This window comes from Rutidosis leptorrhynchoides, chromosome 2, assembly GCF_046630445.1.
Source record: "Rutidosis leptorrhynchoides isolate AG116_Rl617_1_P2 chromosome 2, CSIRO_AGI_Rlap_v1, whole genome shotgun sequence".
In the NCBI taxonomy this organism is placed as follows: Eukaryota; Viridiplantae; Streptophyta; class Magnoliopsida; order Asterales; family Asteraceae; genus Rutidosis; species Rutidosis leptorrhynchoides.
Genome location: NC_092334.1, coordinates 30588052 through 30601355, shown reverse-complemented (window position 1 = coordinate 30601355; position 13304 = coordinate 30588052). Strand labels below are relative to the sequence as shown.

Sequence of the window (13304 nt, the reverse complement as noted above, 5' to 3'; positions counted from 1 at the left end):
ATGCACAGCGGAAGACTTCTTTCATACCTGAGAATAAACATGCTTAAAAGTGTCAACCAAAAGGTTGGTGAGTTCATAGGTTTATCATAACAATCATTTCAATATATTAATAGACCACAAGATTTCATAATCATAAACATAATACACTCGCAAGTGTATGTAAAGCATTCTAAGTGGTTGAGCACTTGGTAACCATACTTAACTATTAATCAACGTCGCATATTCCCTTTATTATGAAATCTCACTACACTGTACCAAGTGTAGCCTACAAAACGAAGTACTGTGCAACCGTTGAATACTGGTCGTCCAGTCCGGTTGGGGTTGTCAGGCCCGATAGATCTATCAACAGGATTCGCGTTTACAATGTCACATGTAAATAGTAGTTACCAAGCTATTAGGTAAGATATGCAGGGTGGTACAACTCAACGTAGAATATATTTTAAGTACTTGTGTCTATTTTGTAAACATTTATAAAAGCAGCGCATGTATTCTCAGCCCAAAAATATATATTGCAAAAGCAATTAAAAAGGGAGCAAATGAAACTCACCTAATGTATTTTGTAGTAAAAATACATATAACACCATTAATCAAGTATAAGGTTGGCCTCGGATTCACGAACCTATATCATTTGTGTACTTATTAATATGCATAATTGTAATCGAACAATTTCTAGGTTGTTATTATTAATAATATACTAGTTATATTATTTTTCTGTTAATAATATATATTTTAAATAGTAACAATATTAATTTAGTTAAGTTTTGTTTTAAACATATTTTTATATAATCATCTTTTGTTTGTCAAATTAATGATAATAATATTTATACTTAGTAATAAAATGATACGATTTTATTTAAGATAATAACATTAGTATTATCAATAATAATAACAATCTATAAATGATTCTTATATTAATAATAATAACAATAATAATAATACTTATGATTCAATTACTTTTAACAATAATAATATTAGCATCAACAATAATAATAATAATAATAATAATAATAATAATAATAATAATAATAATAATAATAATAATAATAATAATAATAATAATAATGATGATAATAATAATGATAGTTATAATGTTAATAATAATATTAACAATAATAATTCATAATAATAATTAATAATTAATAATAATATTAATAATAATAGAGTTTAGAAACTACCTTAAGAAGTTCTTAAAAAAAATGTCAATAGCGGGAATTGAACCCGCGACCTCCCAGATACCCGAACACTCCCTTAACCATTCCTCCAGTCCCTTATTTCTGTTTTTAATACCCAGTTCTTTATATATAAACCGTATCCTTCGTTCTTCATCTTCTCCCTTCCAAACCAGTCGATCAGAAACCAGGTTATAGCTAACTATTAATTATTGTTTTAGTTTTAGGGTCAATATCTGTTACAGATACGAGTATGGGTAATTAAAACAAATCAAAACAGAAAAAAAAAAATTGACTGTAACAGTCATTATACTCAAACGATGAACACAACAAAACCCTTACACTGATTTTGATTTTTAGGTCGTTTCAGTTTATAACTCCAACATGAATTATGTTATAAATGATTTATAGAAACTTATGATATCAGTAATTTGCCTTGAATCAAAACAAGTATTGCGAATTTAAATGAAGAACAGAAAGTTGTCTTTTATTTCCAAAAGCTTTGATTCAAAAATTGAAACGCGATAGGCTGAATTAGGCGATGAAATCTTGGAGGTAGTTTAAAGGAAACATTTATAACAGAACTGCATTAAGGGATTTTGACATTAAACTCATTTTCGCTGTTTTAAAAAAAATGAATGAAGAACAGGGACCGACGGGTTCAGGGAATTTTCTGGGATAAATATCAATCTATTTATGGCTGTAACTGTTATAATTGATAGTGAAGATGGAAGAAACAGATGTGTCATTTAAAAATACAAATCAATTCGATTGTTAAATATAGATGGTTAGTCGACAGCTGTATCACAAGTTTAACAGAGTTTTCTGAATATGAACAAAAATAAAAAGAAATCTGATAGTGATAGGAAGTTTACACCAAAATATCTACTTTTATATAACATGTATCTGCATTTTCCTATCTATATATAACAGTATTTGCATTTTATTTATCTGTATTTTATATATCAATCTTAACAATTAATAATTATGTTAATTAATAATATTAATACTTTTAATATTATAAATTCTGATAAATAAAATAACAGTAATGTAATAATTTTATTATTATTATTATTTTTTTAACGATAATGATAATAATAATTTTAATTGAAAAAGATAATTTTAGTAAAAGTAAATAAACAATCATAATAATAATTATAATGATAGTTTTAAGCATTCTTATAATTATATTTATATTTAACATCTTTATTTTGATGATTATAATATTTTAATTATAAATATAACAAATACAATAATAATAATATTAATATTAATAATATTAATATTGATATTTGATATTAATAGTAATAATAAAAGTAATAACAATATTCCATAACAACTATATTTTCAACTCTTAATTACATTTAATATATTAATTTACAATTTATTAATTATATAATATATATTAATTATAATATATATATAATAAATTATATTTAATATTTAATATTCATACAATGTACATACAGTCAGCAATCATATATATATATATATATATATATATATATATATATATATATATATATATATATATATATATATATTTATTGTAACAGTAATTTAATTATATGTATTTTAAATTTTTAATATTAAATAATAATAATATTTAGTGCCTTTTATAAACAATACATCTAATACACATAATTGTTCGTGAATCGTCAGGCATGGTCAATGGGTAATTAATTACCTAAGTATAGATTTCAAACTTTCTGGACTCAACATCACAGATTTTGCTTATCGTGTCGAAAACATATAGAGATTAGGGTTTAAATTTGGTCGGAAATTTCCGGGTCGTTACAGTTTATTTTATTCTAACGAATCGAAACAAGATTTGGTTGGTTATGCAGATGCAGGTTATTTATCTGATCCACATAAAACTAAATCTCAAAATGGATATGTATTCCTAAATGGAGGTACCGCAATATCATGGCGTTCTCAAAAACAAACACTTGTTGCAACATCATCAAATCATGCCGAAGTGATTGCATTACATGAAGCTACTCGGGAATGTTTTTGGTTGAGATAAATGACACAACTCATTACTGATTCTTGTGGACTAGAACGCGATAAAAGTCCAACAACTATCTATGAAGATAATGTAGCTTGCATAACACATGTGAAAGAAGGGTATATCAAAAGTGACCGAACAAAACACATACCTCCTAGATTCTTCTCATACACTCAAAATCTCATTAAGGACAACCAGATTGAAATGAGATATGTTCAGTCCAGCAAAAACTCTGCTGACCTTTTCACCAAAGCACTTCCAACTGCTATTTTCAGAACACACATTCATAATATTGGCATGAGGCATGTTCAGAAGATGTAACAATTCAGGCGTTGCCTACTTGAGGGGGAGTCAACTCTATGCTGCACTCTTTTTCCCTTAGCTAAAGTTTTATCCCAATGAGTTTTCTTTAGCAAGGTTTTTAACGAGGCAGTACTAGTTATTCTCTAATAAAATTGTCATCCAAGGGGGAGTGTTATAAAAGTTAAATTGAATGTTAATTTTATTATTATTATAGATATTGTATAGTAGATTTTTTGAGTATAAATATGTGTGTTATGAGTTTATAAAACACATACTAAATATATTCTCTCATATTCTCTCTATATACTTATTAGTCTACAGTCAAGAACTAGATCACTAAAGGTAGTTATAAGCCTACTGAATTATAACATTTTTATTATTATTAATTATTATCAGTAATTATTACTACTCCATTATTTACTTAATTTATTTATTATTATTACAATGAAAAATATATATAAGTGACAAACACACTAATATGAGCTGAAAATGGCGGCAACTAGCGATGAAGCACTGCAATCACTTCTAACTGATTTCGATCAAATTCTCCATGTATTATCAACTAAATTACAACTTTTAATCTTCAATATGAACTTAAACAGCTTCTATTAATTAATTCATGTATTCATTCATATTCTCTAATTTTGCAGGATTCCAGTGAAGCAATCGTTACGATTCAAACTCTTCAGTCAAACATTAGATCCGAAATCAAAAAACGACAAGTGCTTGAATTCACCGTCAATACTCTCAAATCAGGTTTTCATTTATGATCTAAATACCTTCAATTTTGATTATTGTTCAATTACGATCATCAATTTTCTACATCAGTGTACGGCATTTTGTGGATTCTGATTTAGGTTTTTTTCTGTGTGTATCTAATTAGGAAATATATATATTAGGTTACACAACTTTTATTAGACTATGGATTTTGTCGTCATCAATATCCTTTGTATTTTATGATAATGTCGTTTTATTAATTAATCACGTAGATGGATAAGAAGTTTATCAGGTTATCATCAAAGTTCGAATTGTGATTCTACTTAGTCTCGAGTTTTTTTAATTTTATTTATTTATTTACGTTTTTTCTGTGCTAATTGAAAGTTCAATTGATTACTTCTCTGGCATGAATTTGAAATTTAAGATGCATGCTAACTGTTTGACTGGAATATAATCCTATTAGAAAATGAGAGAGTGATGAAGCTGTATACTGAATCTATCAACAAACTTGCTAATCAGGTGACTGAATTAATTGCTATATGTTTTGTTGTATAAGCTGAGGTTGATTATTGGTGGTGATGCATTTTTTTCATCTAAGGTTTACTGTCTATGAAACAGCTTGAGCATAGGAATAATTATCGCATCTTGAAAGAAGAACCGAAGAGAGTGAATGATGAACAAGCCCGAAAAGAAAATGTAAGTAGTAATTATTCACTTAATTAAAACTGTATCCGTATGCTATGTTGACTTGTAGCGTGGTGTATAGCTTGTTTTTATCAGTAAAAATAAAATATAAATGTGCATATCATAATGACAGCTATGGTTTTTCAAGCAGGAGTTCAGAAATGCAATGAACCTGCTAAAGCGTGATTATGACAACAGAATAAAAGAGTTGGAGGTTCAAATCAAGTGAGTTTTCAGTCAAATACTATTTCGTTAACAAATTTCAGATCTTAAATGAAGTTATCAATATAATTATTACTGTAAACCAGAGATTCTATAGCTCAGAAAACAGCAAATGAATCAACAATTAATCAACTCCAACAAGATTTAACTGCACATAGGAACCATGTTGAAGCCTTAGCAAAGAGGCTGGACAGAGTTCATTCAGATGTAGAAATGAAATGTGAGCTTTTACACAGTTTATTGAACATTTTAAGACATTTTTTACAATTCTATATAGTTCAGTAAGACTTATGAGTGTGATGTTTTTGTCCTAGATCAATACGAGATACAGGATTTGAAAGATTGCCTTATGATGGAGCAGGAAGAGAAAAACGGATTGGACAAGAAGCTACAGAGTCTAGAAAAGGAATGTAAGTACATTTTTTGCTATGTATAGTATTAATGATGATAACTGCAACTTCGGTTATGATCATTTGATTTGTATGTATTTACAAGCTAATAGTCTTTTATTGGCATGCCAATCTATTTGTTCTCCAGTACATTTGTATAATCTGGTATTTTGTGTTAGCAGTACTGATTAGCAGATCAAAGTTGGCTGAAAACAAACAGGATTTTAGTTCAAATCGTCATGTTGAAACTCTGAAGCAGAAGGTAATGAAACTGAGGAAAGAAAATGAGGTCCTCAAAAGGCAGTTACTTGATTCGCAAGAAGACTGATTTAAGTCAACAGGCCCCAAGTTTCGTTCTTGTTGTTTATAGTCTCTAAATTTCCGTTGACTATTATCATGTGTTGGTGTTAGATCCTTGGATTTTGTTCGTTCTTGAGAATATGCTTTTCTGTAAATCCTTTGGTATGGCTGTTGAAAATTTATTAAAAGTTTCTATAGATTCTACAAGAAAACTTACTTTTTGTTAAGCAAGGATAAACTCATCATGCAAAAGTGATTATTTGGTCCATAATTTACCCAAATTGTTTTATCATAAAACTGGGAATTTATTAATGCAAATTATACTCCGTATTTGGTTTCATAATGAATATGCAAACACCGCATAAAAAGGATGACCACAGAACTCAAAACGAAATGATCGGCGAAGGACTTTCATTAATGCTTTGACTATACCAAACACTACCTTCGTAATCATTGCGCAACAAAATTACTAGATTCTAGTTCACACAGAAAAGAAGGAAAATACATCTGCTTGCTATGTCCTTGAAGCAAAGAGCATGATACCTATTGTAACAGATAGAAGAAGAACCGAAAATGCAGCTACGATGCTGACATTACTTGATTTTACTATTTGTTTAAGGATGACTGCTTGAGTTCTGGGAACAATGACATTGTTGTTTTACAATGTTATGGAACTCGTGGATTTGGTTTCCGGCTCCAAAATAATTGCTGATGAGAGGGATCGGTTTGAAGTAATCATGGTTAGATGTTTTGCTTTTTTTTTTTTTTTTTTTGTCAAACTGCATTAATTTGTAATTGGATTTGAGAGGGCATGGTTTGAAGCAATCTGGTTATATGTTGAAGGTTAAAGATGGGTTCTATCACGAGTTTCATATTTTGGGCCTTTTGGTTCGCTTTTCATATGCTGGCAGCTTTATTATTGTATGCTTGCCTTCTTTTGTCAATTAGGCAATTTGGGATATAACATGCTAGTAAGTAGTAACAAGCTTAATTTTGCAATGTAATTAGATGTTGTGTTGTTAGTACTATGTTTTTGATTAAAAAGAATATCCTTTATGTTGTGTTGTTAGTACTATGTTGGTCAATTTAGAGCATATGATTTTGCAGAGTTAACTCCCATGCATACAGTTAATATATACGAGTCTTTATAATAACTGAATGTGTTTATAGATATGTAACTGTGCATCATAATCTGTTTTATGATTATTGATTACTTAAACAACAACAAAAAAAGGTATTATGATCTTTCTACTATCCATAACCAATACCGTAACACGCTAACCTCATTATTTCTTGTTACATGATCATATGAACATTTAACTACATACTCATAGGACTATCAGGGATAAATTTGAAGTGTCACTAACATAAGATGACTAATAAAAGTTTTCTTGAAATCAATTAATAATTCATTCTGAACACTGAACATTGTTCACATTTACAATTGACCAAAAGTAACTTATGCAAACACAAACATCAACACCGAACAAGTTTAAAACTTCCCTAAAACCGAAAATAAAACTTCTGCACAAAAAAATAATATGGTTAATAATAGCAAACTGATACTCTGTTTTTGTAGCATTTTGCTTGCATAAACAGCTGCATACACATACACCTTCATCTTCAATGCATACTTTTGCCTCAACCTGTTCAACCTTGTCTTCTGTTTTTGACCATTCACATCAAGATCATACGATTCCATATGGCGCATAACAAATACGGAAAACCCAAACATCTACGGATTTTTTCTTTGTACGCCACTTCAATTCAGGTCCGGCTGCATCAGTTTTAACCAAAATCGTTTAATCATAAAACGTGGAAATTGATTACTGTAAATCATATCTGGTTTCATTATAAATATGCAAAGGGACACCACATAATTTGACATACATGCATACATACACATGCACAAATATGCAACCTAACAAAAAGGATAACCACAAAACTTAAAACAAAATGATCGACAAAGGACTTTCATTGATACTTTGACTCTACCAAACACCACCTTCATAATCATGGCGCGACAAGATTACTAGATTCTAGTTCACACAGAAAACAAGGAAAAAAAAGTTTCACAAACATTAACAAGAAACTTCCCCAAAACCTGAACTAAAACTTTAGCACAAAAAAATAATACGGTAAATAATAGCAAACTGATACTCCGTTTTTGTAGCATTTTACTTGCATAAACAGCTGCATACACATACACCTTCATCTTCAATGCATACTTTTGCCTCAACCTGTTCAACCTTGTCTTCTGTTTTCGACCTTTCACATCAAAATCACAGTCCCATTTACGGACATGTCGTCCTACATAGAATTCCATATGTCGCATAACAAATACCCCAAAATCTACCGAATTTTTCTTCGTAAGCCACTTCAATTCAAATCTGACTGCAGCAGCTTTTGTAACTTCAAATATTCAACGAATATTGTTTTCTGGAGTTTTCACACCAAAACAATGTCAGTTTGATACATAATGGTTATATGTACATATGTTCCACAATATCTGAATGTTAACCTTATAGCACTATTATAAATATAAATGACTTACTAGTTGACAAGGAAGGCAGTACATAATTAAGCTTTAAATGAATCACGTGTGTGTTGTCGTTTTCAACATGTTCATATACTAGTTCAGATAATAATCATTTACATGTATTCAGATGTCAAATGTTAACCTTTTTCTTGATTAAACACATTAACATTTATTTCATAACATATCATCCACATTATATATAATAAACTCACAAGTAAACTTTAACATGTACTCAAACATCACTGATATGTTAGAATCTAACAAATTGGCAATTAAACAACTATGCAATCACTTTCATAAAAAAATAAGCTACTGCACACACACATGTTCACAAAATCAAATTTTTCACAAATAAACAAACACTAGAGATCACGAAAATAAAGAAACAATTGAACAACATACTGATATTAACGGCTTTAGTTATCTGTAAATATGTTTTTAGTAATAATATCTTCAAATCAATGATTAAAAATTCAAGGAAACATACCAGTTCTCGGTGTCGACTCACTCGGCGGTGCATCTGTATGGGCTGGCACGAGAAATCTTTGCATCCTACCAACATAACTCGCGCTAAATGGTTGACTTGCTGGGTCATCTGATTGCTCAGCGCCACCTGGCACGCAACGGCACCGAGGGCAACTCATATCGACTCGAAGCCACGTAGCGATGCATTTTTTATGAAAAATATGAGCACAAGGAAGGCCACGAACCTAAAAATTAAATTTGTTTGTTAGTTTAGGCGTCATGCGTTTGTATATATATGTTTGACATAAAATAGAAACAAGTATTTACCTTTTGGTTAATACGAAACTCTTTCAAACATATTGAACAGTCACTGCAGTCTGTCGGGATCTCTCTTAGAAGATAAATTGGAAGCCGACGAATCATGACATCATCCAATTTTTTCAATAATTCCAACTGTACATGGAGGTCGCAATTTAATATTTAATTTATCCTGAAGATGTTACATTGGTAAAGTACAAAGTTCTTGCCAACAATTTTCTTTAATGTACATAAAAATGATCCAAACTTGAACCATTTAGAGGCCTTAATAAATACCGCTATTTTTTTCTTTAATGTCATTCTTACTTGTTCTTTGAAGTATGCAACGACCCTTAAAGTGCACCTTTATTTGCACTTTGTTAGTGTACTGAATACTGGCATGCCTAGACATTTCCTTAACAATGTTAGATCCCTAATAAGTTGCTATACGTTCATAACAACCTACGACATACACATCCTATCTATCATATCATATTTATTATGCTAATTTATAAACTTGTCAGATAATCTTATCGGATTCCAATTCTTAAAGATAAGATCCAATATTTTCATTAACCTTTGTAAATGCCAAAAATATGCTAATTGTGCACTAAATTTGTGCTACACCTTAACGAAAAATAATCATATAACATCAAACCAAATCAGTATACTTCTAGAGCACCCAACAATACAAACATCATATAGAAATTCCTCGCCTACTTTACATTGTAGCAGTTAGAATTTAGGGTTTAGGGTTTAGTGTTTTGAGTTTAGTCCCTAAACCCTAAACTCAAAACCAATCGGGTTAAAAACTCAATCTAAACCCTAAACTCTAAAATCTAAACCCTAATCACTAAACCCTAAACATTGTTTTTCATCAGTCAGTTAGTCATTTTTCATTAGTTTTGGTTATCATACATCGATGTATGTTAACGTGCATTATCATACATCAGTTGTATGATAACGTGCTGTGAAAAATAAAAAATAATTTTTTTTTTATATTCTAAACAGTAAATTTATACAAGACTTGCAGTATATAGGTGTTACCATGGATTCAACCATCTGAATTCTTTGATTAAGGATCATGTCTTGAATAACGTCTTCATATGCCACATCATTTGGATGACAAATCATGCTAAGCAGAACCTAGAAAACAGATGCAATTATTTGTTAGAGTCATTCACCTTAAGAGAACAGTTGAAACAAACAGTAAATGCATAAACATAAAATGAAATAAAAACAAGTGAAGAAAAGTCATATAATTTGAAACTAAACCACTCATTTAACAAACTATTAAAATATAGAAAGATGAAATAACTCTATATACCCATCATAAAAGTAGTTTCAGGGTAAGTTTTTCATAACAGTTGTTCAAAGTTACTGAATAAAAATGGAAAGAAGGATATGAAATTGTAGAGATTGCCTTAAATTCTGAAACACGAGTTCCAGGTGAAACATGTCTTAAATGAACTCGCCATCTTTTTAACCACTGCAAGAGACAATAATATACAAAATAAGCTAGTCGTACATTGTACAACAGTAAAATAGTAAAAATAGATAATAAGAAGCAAGATTATGTGCTACCTTTCTGCCAAATATACAAGCAAAGTAGACGAGCCCACTAAAGGTGAAAAGTAACGATTGAACAATACTCCATATCTGGTTACCAGGCAACTGCAAGAAATTTACAAATACAAATTTTACAATTATAATTCACATTCACATTAACATTAAAATTAATACTACATCCATTATTAACTTACTAAAGAAACAATTAAAAGAAGCACTCACACAATCCCATTCAGTAGCAATCCAAATGGCCCCAACAACAGTCGATACCCAAAGAAACGGATACAACAGTGCATACGTAACACATGCAACCACAACTCGCCCAAAAAGACGTTTTCCTCGTAGCTGACCACCATGATCCCTGTACCATTTCATAAAACAGTTATCTGTTACTGTATCCACTTTCAAACAAACTAAATTAATGAAGATATAACGATTGTTACAGCATTGAAATAACGACTGTTACTAATAAAATGAGTTATATAAATTAGGGGAATAAAGAAAGCGTACAATCCGATTGTAGATACAATAGAATTATCCACGAGCATCAATAAGCGAAAAACGATATAAACTGTGTGGTCGACCTAAATCAAAACAATCAACAGCACATCAGTCTCTAAAACTCCAATCCATCACAAACAAGCAACATTTATAACAAAAAAAAAAAAAAAAAAAAAAAAGAATAAAAAAAAAAGATATTTAAATAACGAACCACTATCCACATAAGAATTGGCAATTTACAACGATCGTAATGTTTATCGTTCCTAGCAACTAGAATTCTATCAATCGCAATCGTCAAGAAAACAAAAAGACTGTATATAGAAACAAACACAAACGCAGATGAAGGAATTTGAATCATCAAAGGATACAGGGCAGATGCAAGAAGCATCATAAAGCATCCATCGTACCTGCAAAATTAGTTGTAAAAAATGAAAAATGGAGGACGGATTATAACAGTTAAAATGTAGGACTATCAACGAAGAAAACTAACTAACCATATCGGCATTGATACATAAACCCTAGGTTTCAATGATGAAGTGATAGTAAAATTCAGCGATGAAGTGGAAAAAAAAAAAAAAAAAAAAAAAAAAAAGGGTTGAAGTGGCTTTTCAGTGATGAAGTGAAAAAAACCCTCGGTTGAAATTTATGAGACTGCGCATTAAATTTCTACTGCAAAATAAATTAATAAATTAAAAAATAAAAAAGAGCCATAGATGTCAGGGATGGCATCGGGCCGGGTTTGAGGCGGGTTTAGGTAATCCAGGACCCGAACCCGATTAAGAAATCCGGCCCGAAACCCGTCGGGTACCCATTTACTTACATACTATCGGGTTTCGGGTTTCACCACGGGTAAACGGGTATACCCGATTAGTCATTCCGTATCTATTTTTCAATAAGTTACCAAATCAAAATATCGAAAAATAACTTAACTATTTCATGTTTAAAGTATTATAAAATATCATATACAAAAAGTTGATTGAAAAGTTTCTAAAATACTCAAATACACAAAGTATATAAAAATATCACATCTCGAAGACTTGTTGTATATGATTATATTGAATAAAATTATACTCGTTTTCAAAACAAATAAGAAAAATCTTTCATACATTAACAATATAATACTAATACTAAAATTTTACATAAAAATTATTATTAAAATTCTTTGGGCCGGGTATATGGGTATGTTTTTTGTTTTTTTTTGGCAAAATATTAGTATATATATAGGGTATGTTTGGCAGGAAACTTAAGTTTTTTGGAGTTGTCAGCTTCTAGCGTTTAAGAAAAAGCTCCTGTCAAATTATATAGCTCCTTTTGTATGCAATAGCTTCAAGCTTTTAAAGGGATTAAAAAGCTTCAATGTGAAACGCTTCATAGATTAGCGTATAAGAAATAGAGGAACTTTTTGGGACTTAAATTACTTCATTACCCATATATTAATATATCCTAAAATGTTGTCTCACTTGCTGTCAACCATTTATGCGTACCATTTATGCAAACATGATATATATATATATATATATATATATATATATATATATATATATATATATATATATATATATATAGTGGCGGATCCAGGATTTTGTAACACTGGGGGCGAAAAAAATGCAACAATTACAGTAGTTCTACACAAACAAGCTTCACTATTATATATTGCAAAAAGAAATAGCATAAAAAACTGCACAAAAACAGTTTAGTAATATCTTCCAAACATCTCAAAAAACAGCATAAAAACAAGTATAAAATAGTTAAAACAACTTAAAAACAACCCAGAAAATCTGCACAAATTATACTTCAAAAAGTGCATAAATTCTAACAAAAAACTGCACCAATTATATCCAAAAAAACAGCAAAAGTTATAGCAAAAAAAATCCCAAGATGAGCCCAAAAACTACACTTTCCCCTTACGAAAAAAATTACTACTAAGTGGGCTGACTTTTGGTAGTGGGGTCAAAAAAAAAAAATTACTAGTAAAATTTTTTAAACCATGGGGGTCATATGACCCCATTTGTACTTCTTTGACACCGCCCCTGTATATATATATATATATATATATATATATATATATATATATATATATATATATATATATATATATATATATATATATATATATATATATATATATATATATATCCATA

At 29.8% G+C, this 13304-nt stretch overlaps 2 protein-coding genes across 2 annotated transcripts; one reads left to right on the top strand and one right to left on the bottom strand.

The window, feature by feature from the left end:
* The first annotated feature begins 3949 nt into the window (after window positions 1–3949).
* Window positions 3950–6544, top strand: LOC139890679 (protein At-4/1-like). The gene is made up of 8 exons (XM_071873585.1): window positions 3950–4032; window positions 4131–4236; window positions 4661–4716; window positions 4816–4893; window positions 5033–5106; window positions 5190–5323; window positions 5418–5513; window positions 5675–6544. Exons 1-8 carry the CDS (start codon window positions 3970–3972, stop codon window positions 5818–5820), a joined length of 753 nt encoding a protein of 250 aa, XP_071729686.1. The 5' UTR covers window positions 3950–3969; the 3' UTR covers window positions 5821–6544.
* A 1197-nt stretch (window positions 6545–7741) lies between these two features.
* On the bottom strand, window positions 7742–11617 carry LOC139890678 (E3 ubiquitin-protein ligase SIS3-like). Its single transcript, XM_071873584.1, has 10 exons — window positions 11532–11617; window positions 11375–11441; window positions 11173–11246; window positions 10885–11023; window positions 10678–10767; window positions 10517–10582; window positions 10141–10239; window positions 9124–9249; window positions 8819–9041; window positions 7742–8231 (listed from the first exon to the last, which is right to left on the bottom strand). Exons 1-10 carry the CDS (start codon window positions 11552–11554, stop codon window positions 8215–8217), a joined length of 924 nt encoding a protein of 307 aa, XP_071729685.1. The 5' UTR covers window positions 11555–11617; the 3' UTR covers window positions 7742–8214.
* Window positions 11618–13304: the final 1687 nt, after the last annotated feature.

Coding starts and splice junctions, on each gene's coding strand:
- LOC139890679 (XM_071873585.1), top strand. CDS start 3,970: ATGGCGGCAACTAGCGATGAAGCACTGCAATCACTTCTAACTGATTTC. Junction 4,033..4,130: donor ATTTCGATCAAATTCTCCAT/GTATTATCAACT, acceptor CTAATTTTGCAG/GATTCCAGTGAAGCAATCGT. Junction 4,237..4,660: donor CGTCAATACTCTCAAATCAG/GTTTTCATTTAT, acceptor TAATCCTATTAG/AAAATGAGAGAGTGATGAAG.
- LOC139890678 (XM_071873584.1), bottom strand. CDS start 11,554: ATGATGCTTCTTGCATCTGCCCT. Junction 11,442..11,531: donor ATGCTTCTTGCATCTGCCCT/GTATCCTTTGAT, acceptor TGCGATTGATAG/AATTCTAGTTGCTAGGAACG. Junction 10,768..10,884: donor TTGCTACTGAATGGGATTGT/GTGAGTGCTTCT, acceptor AATTTCTTGCAG/TTGCCTGGTAACCAGATATG.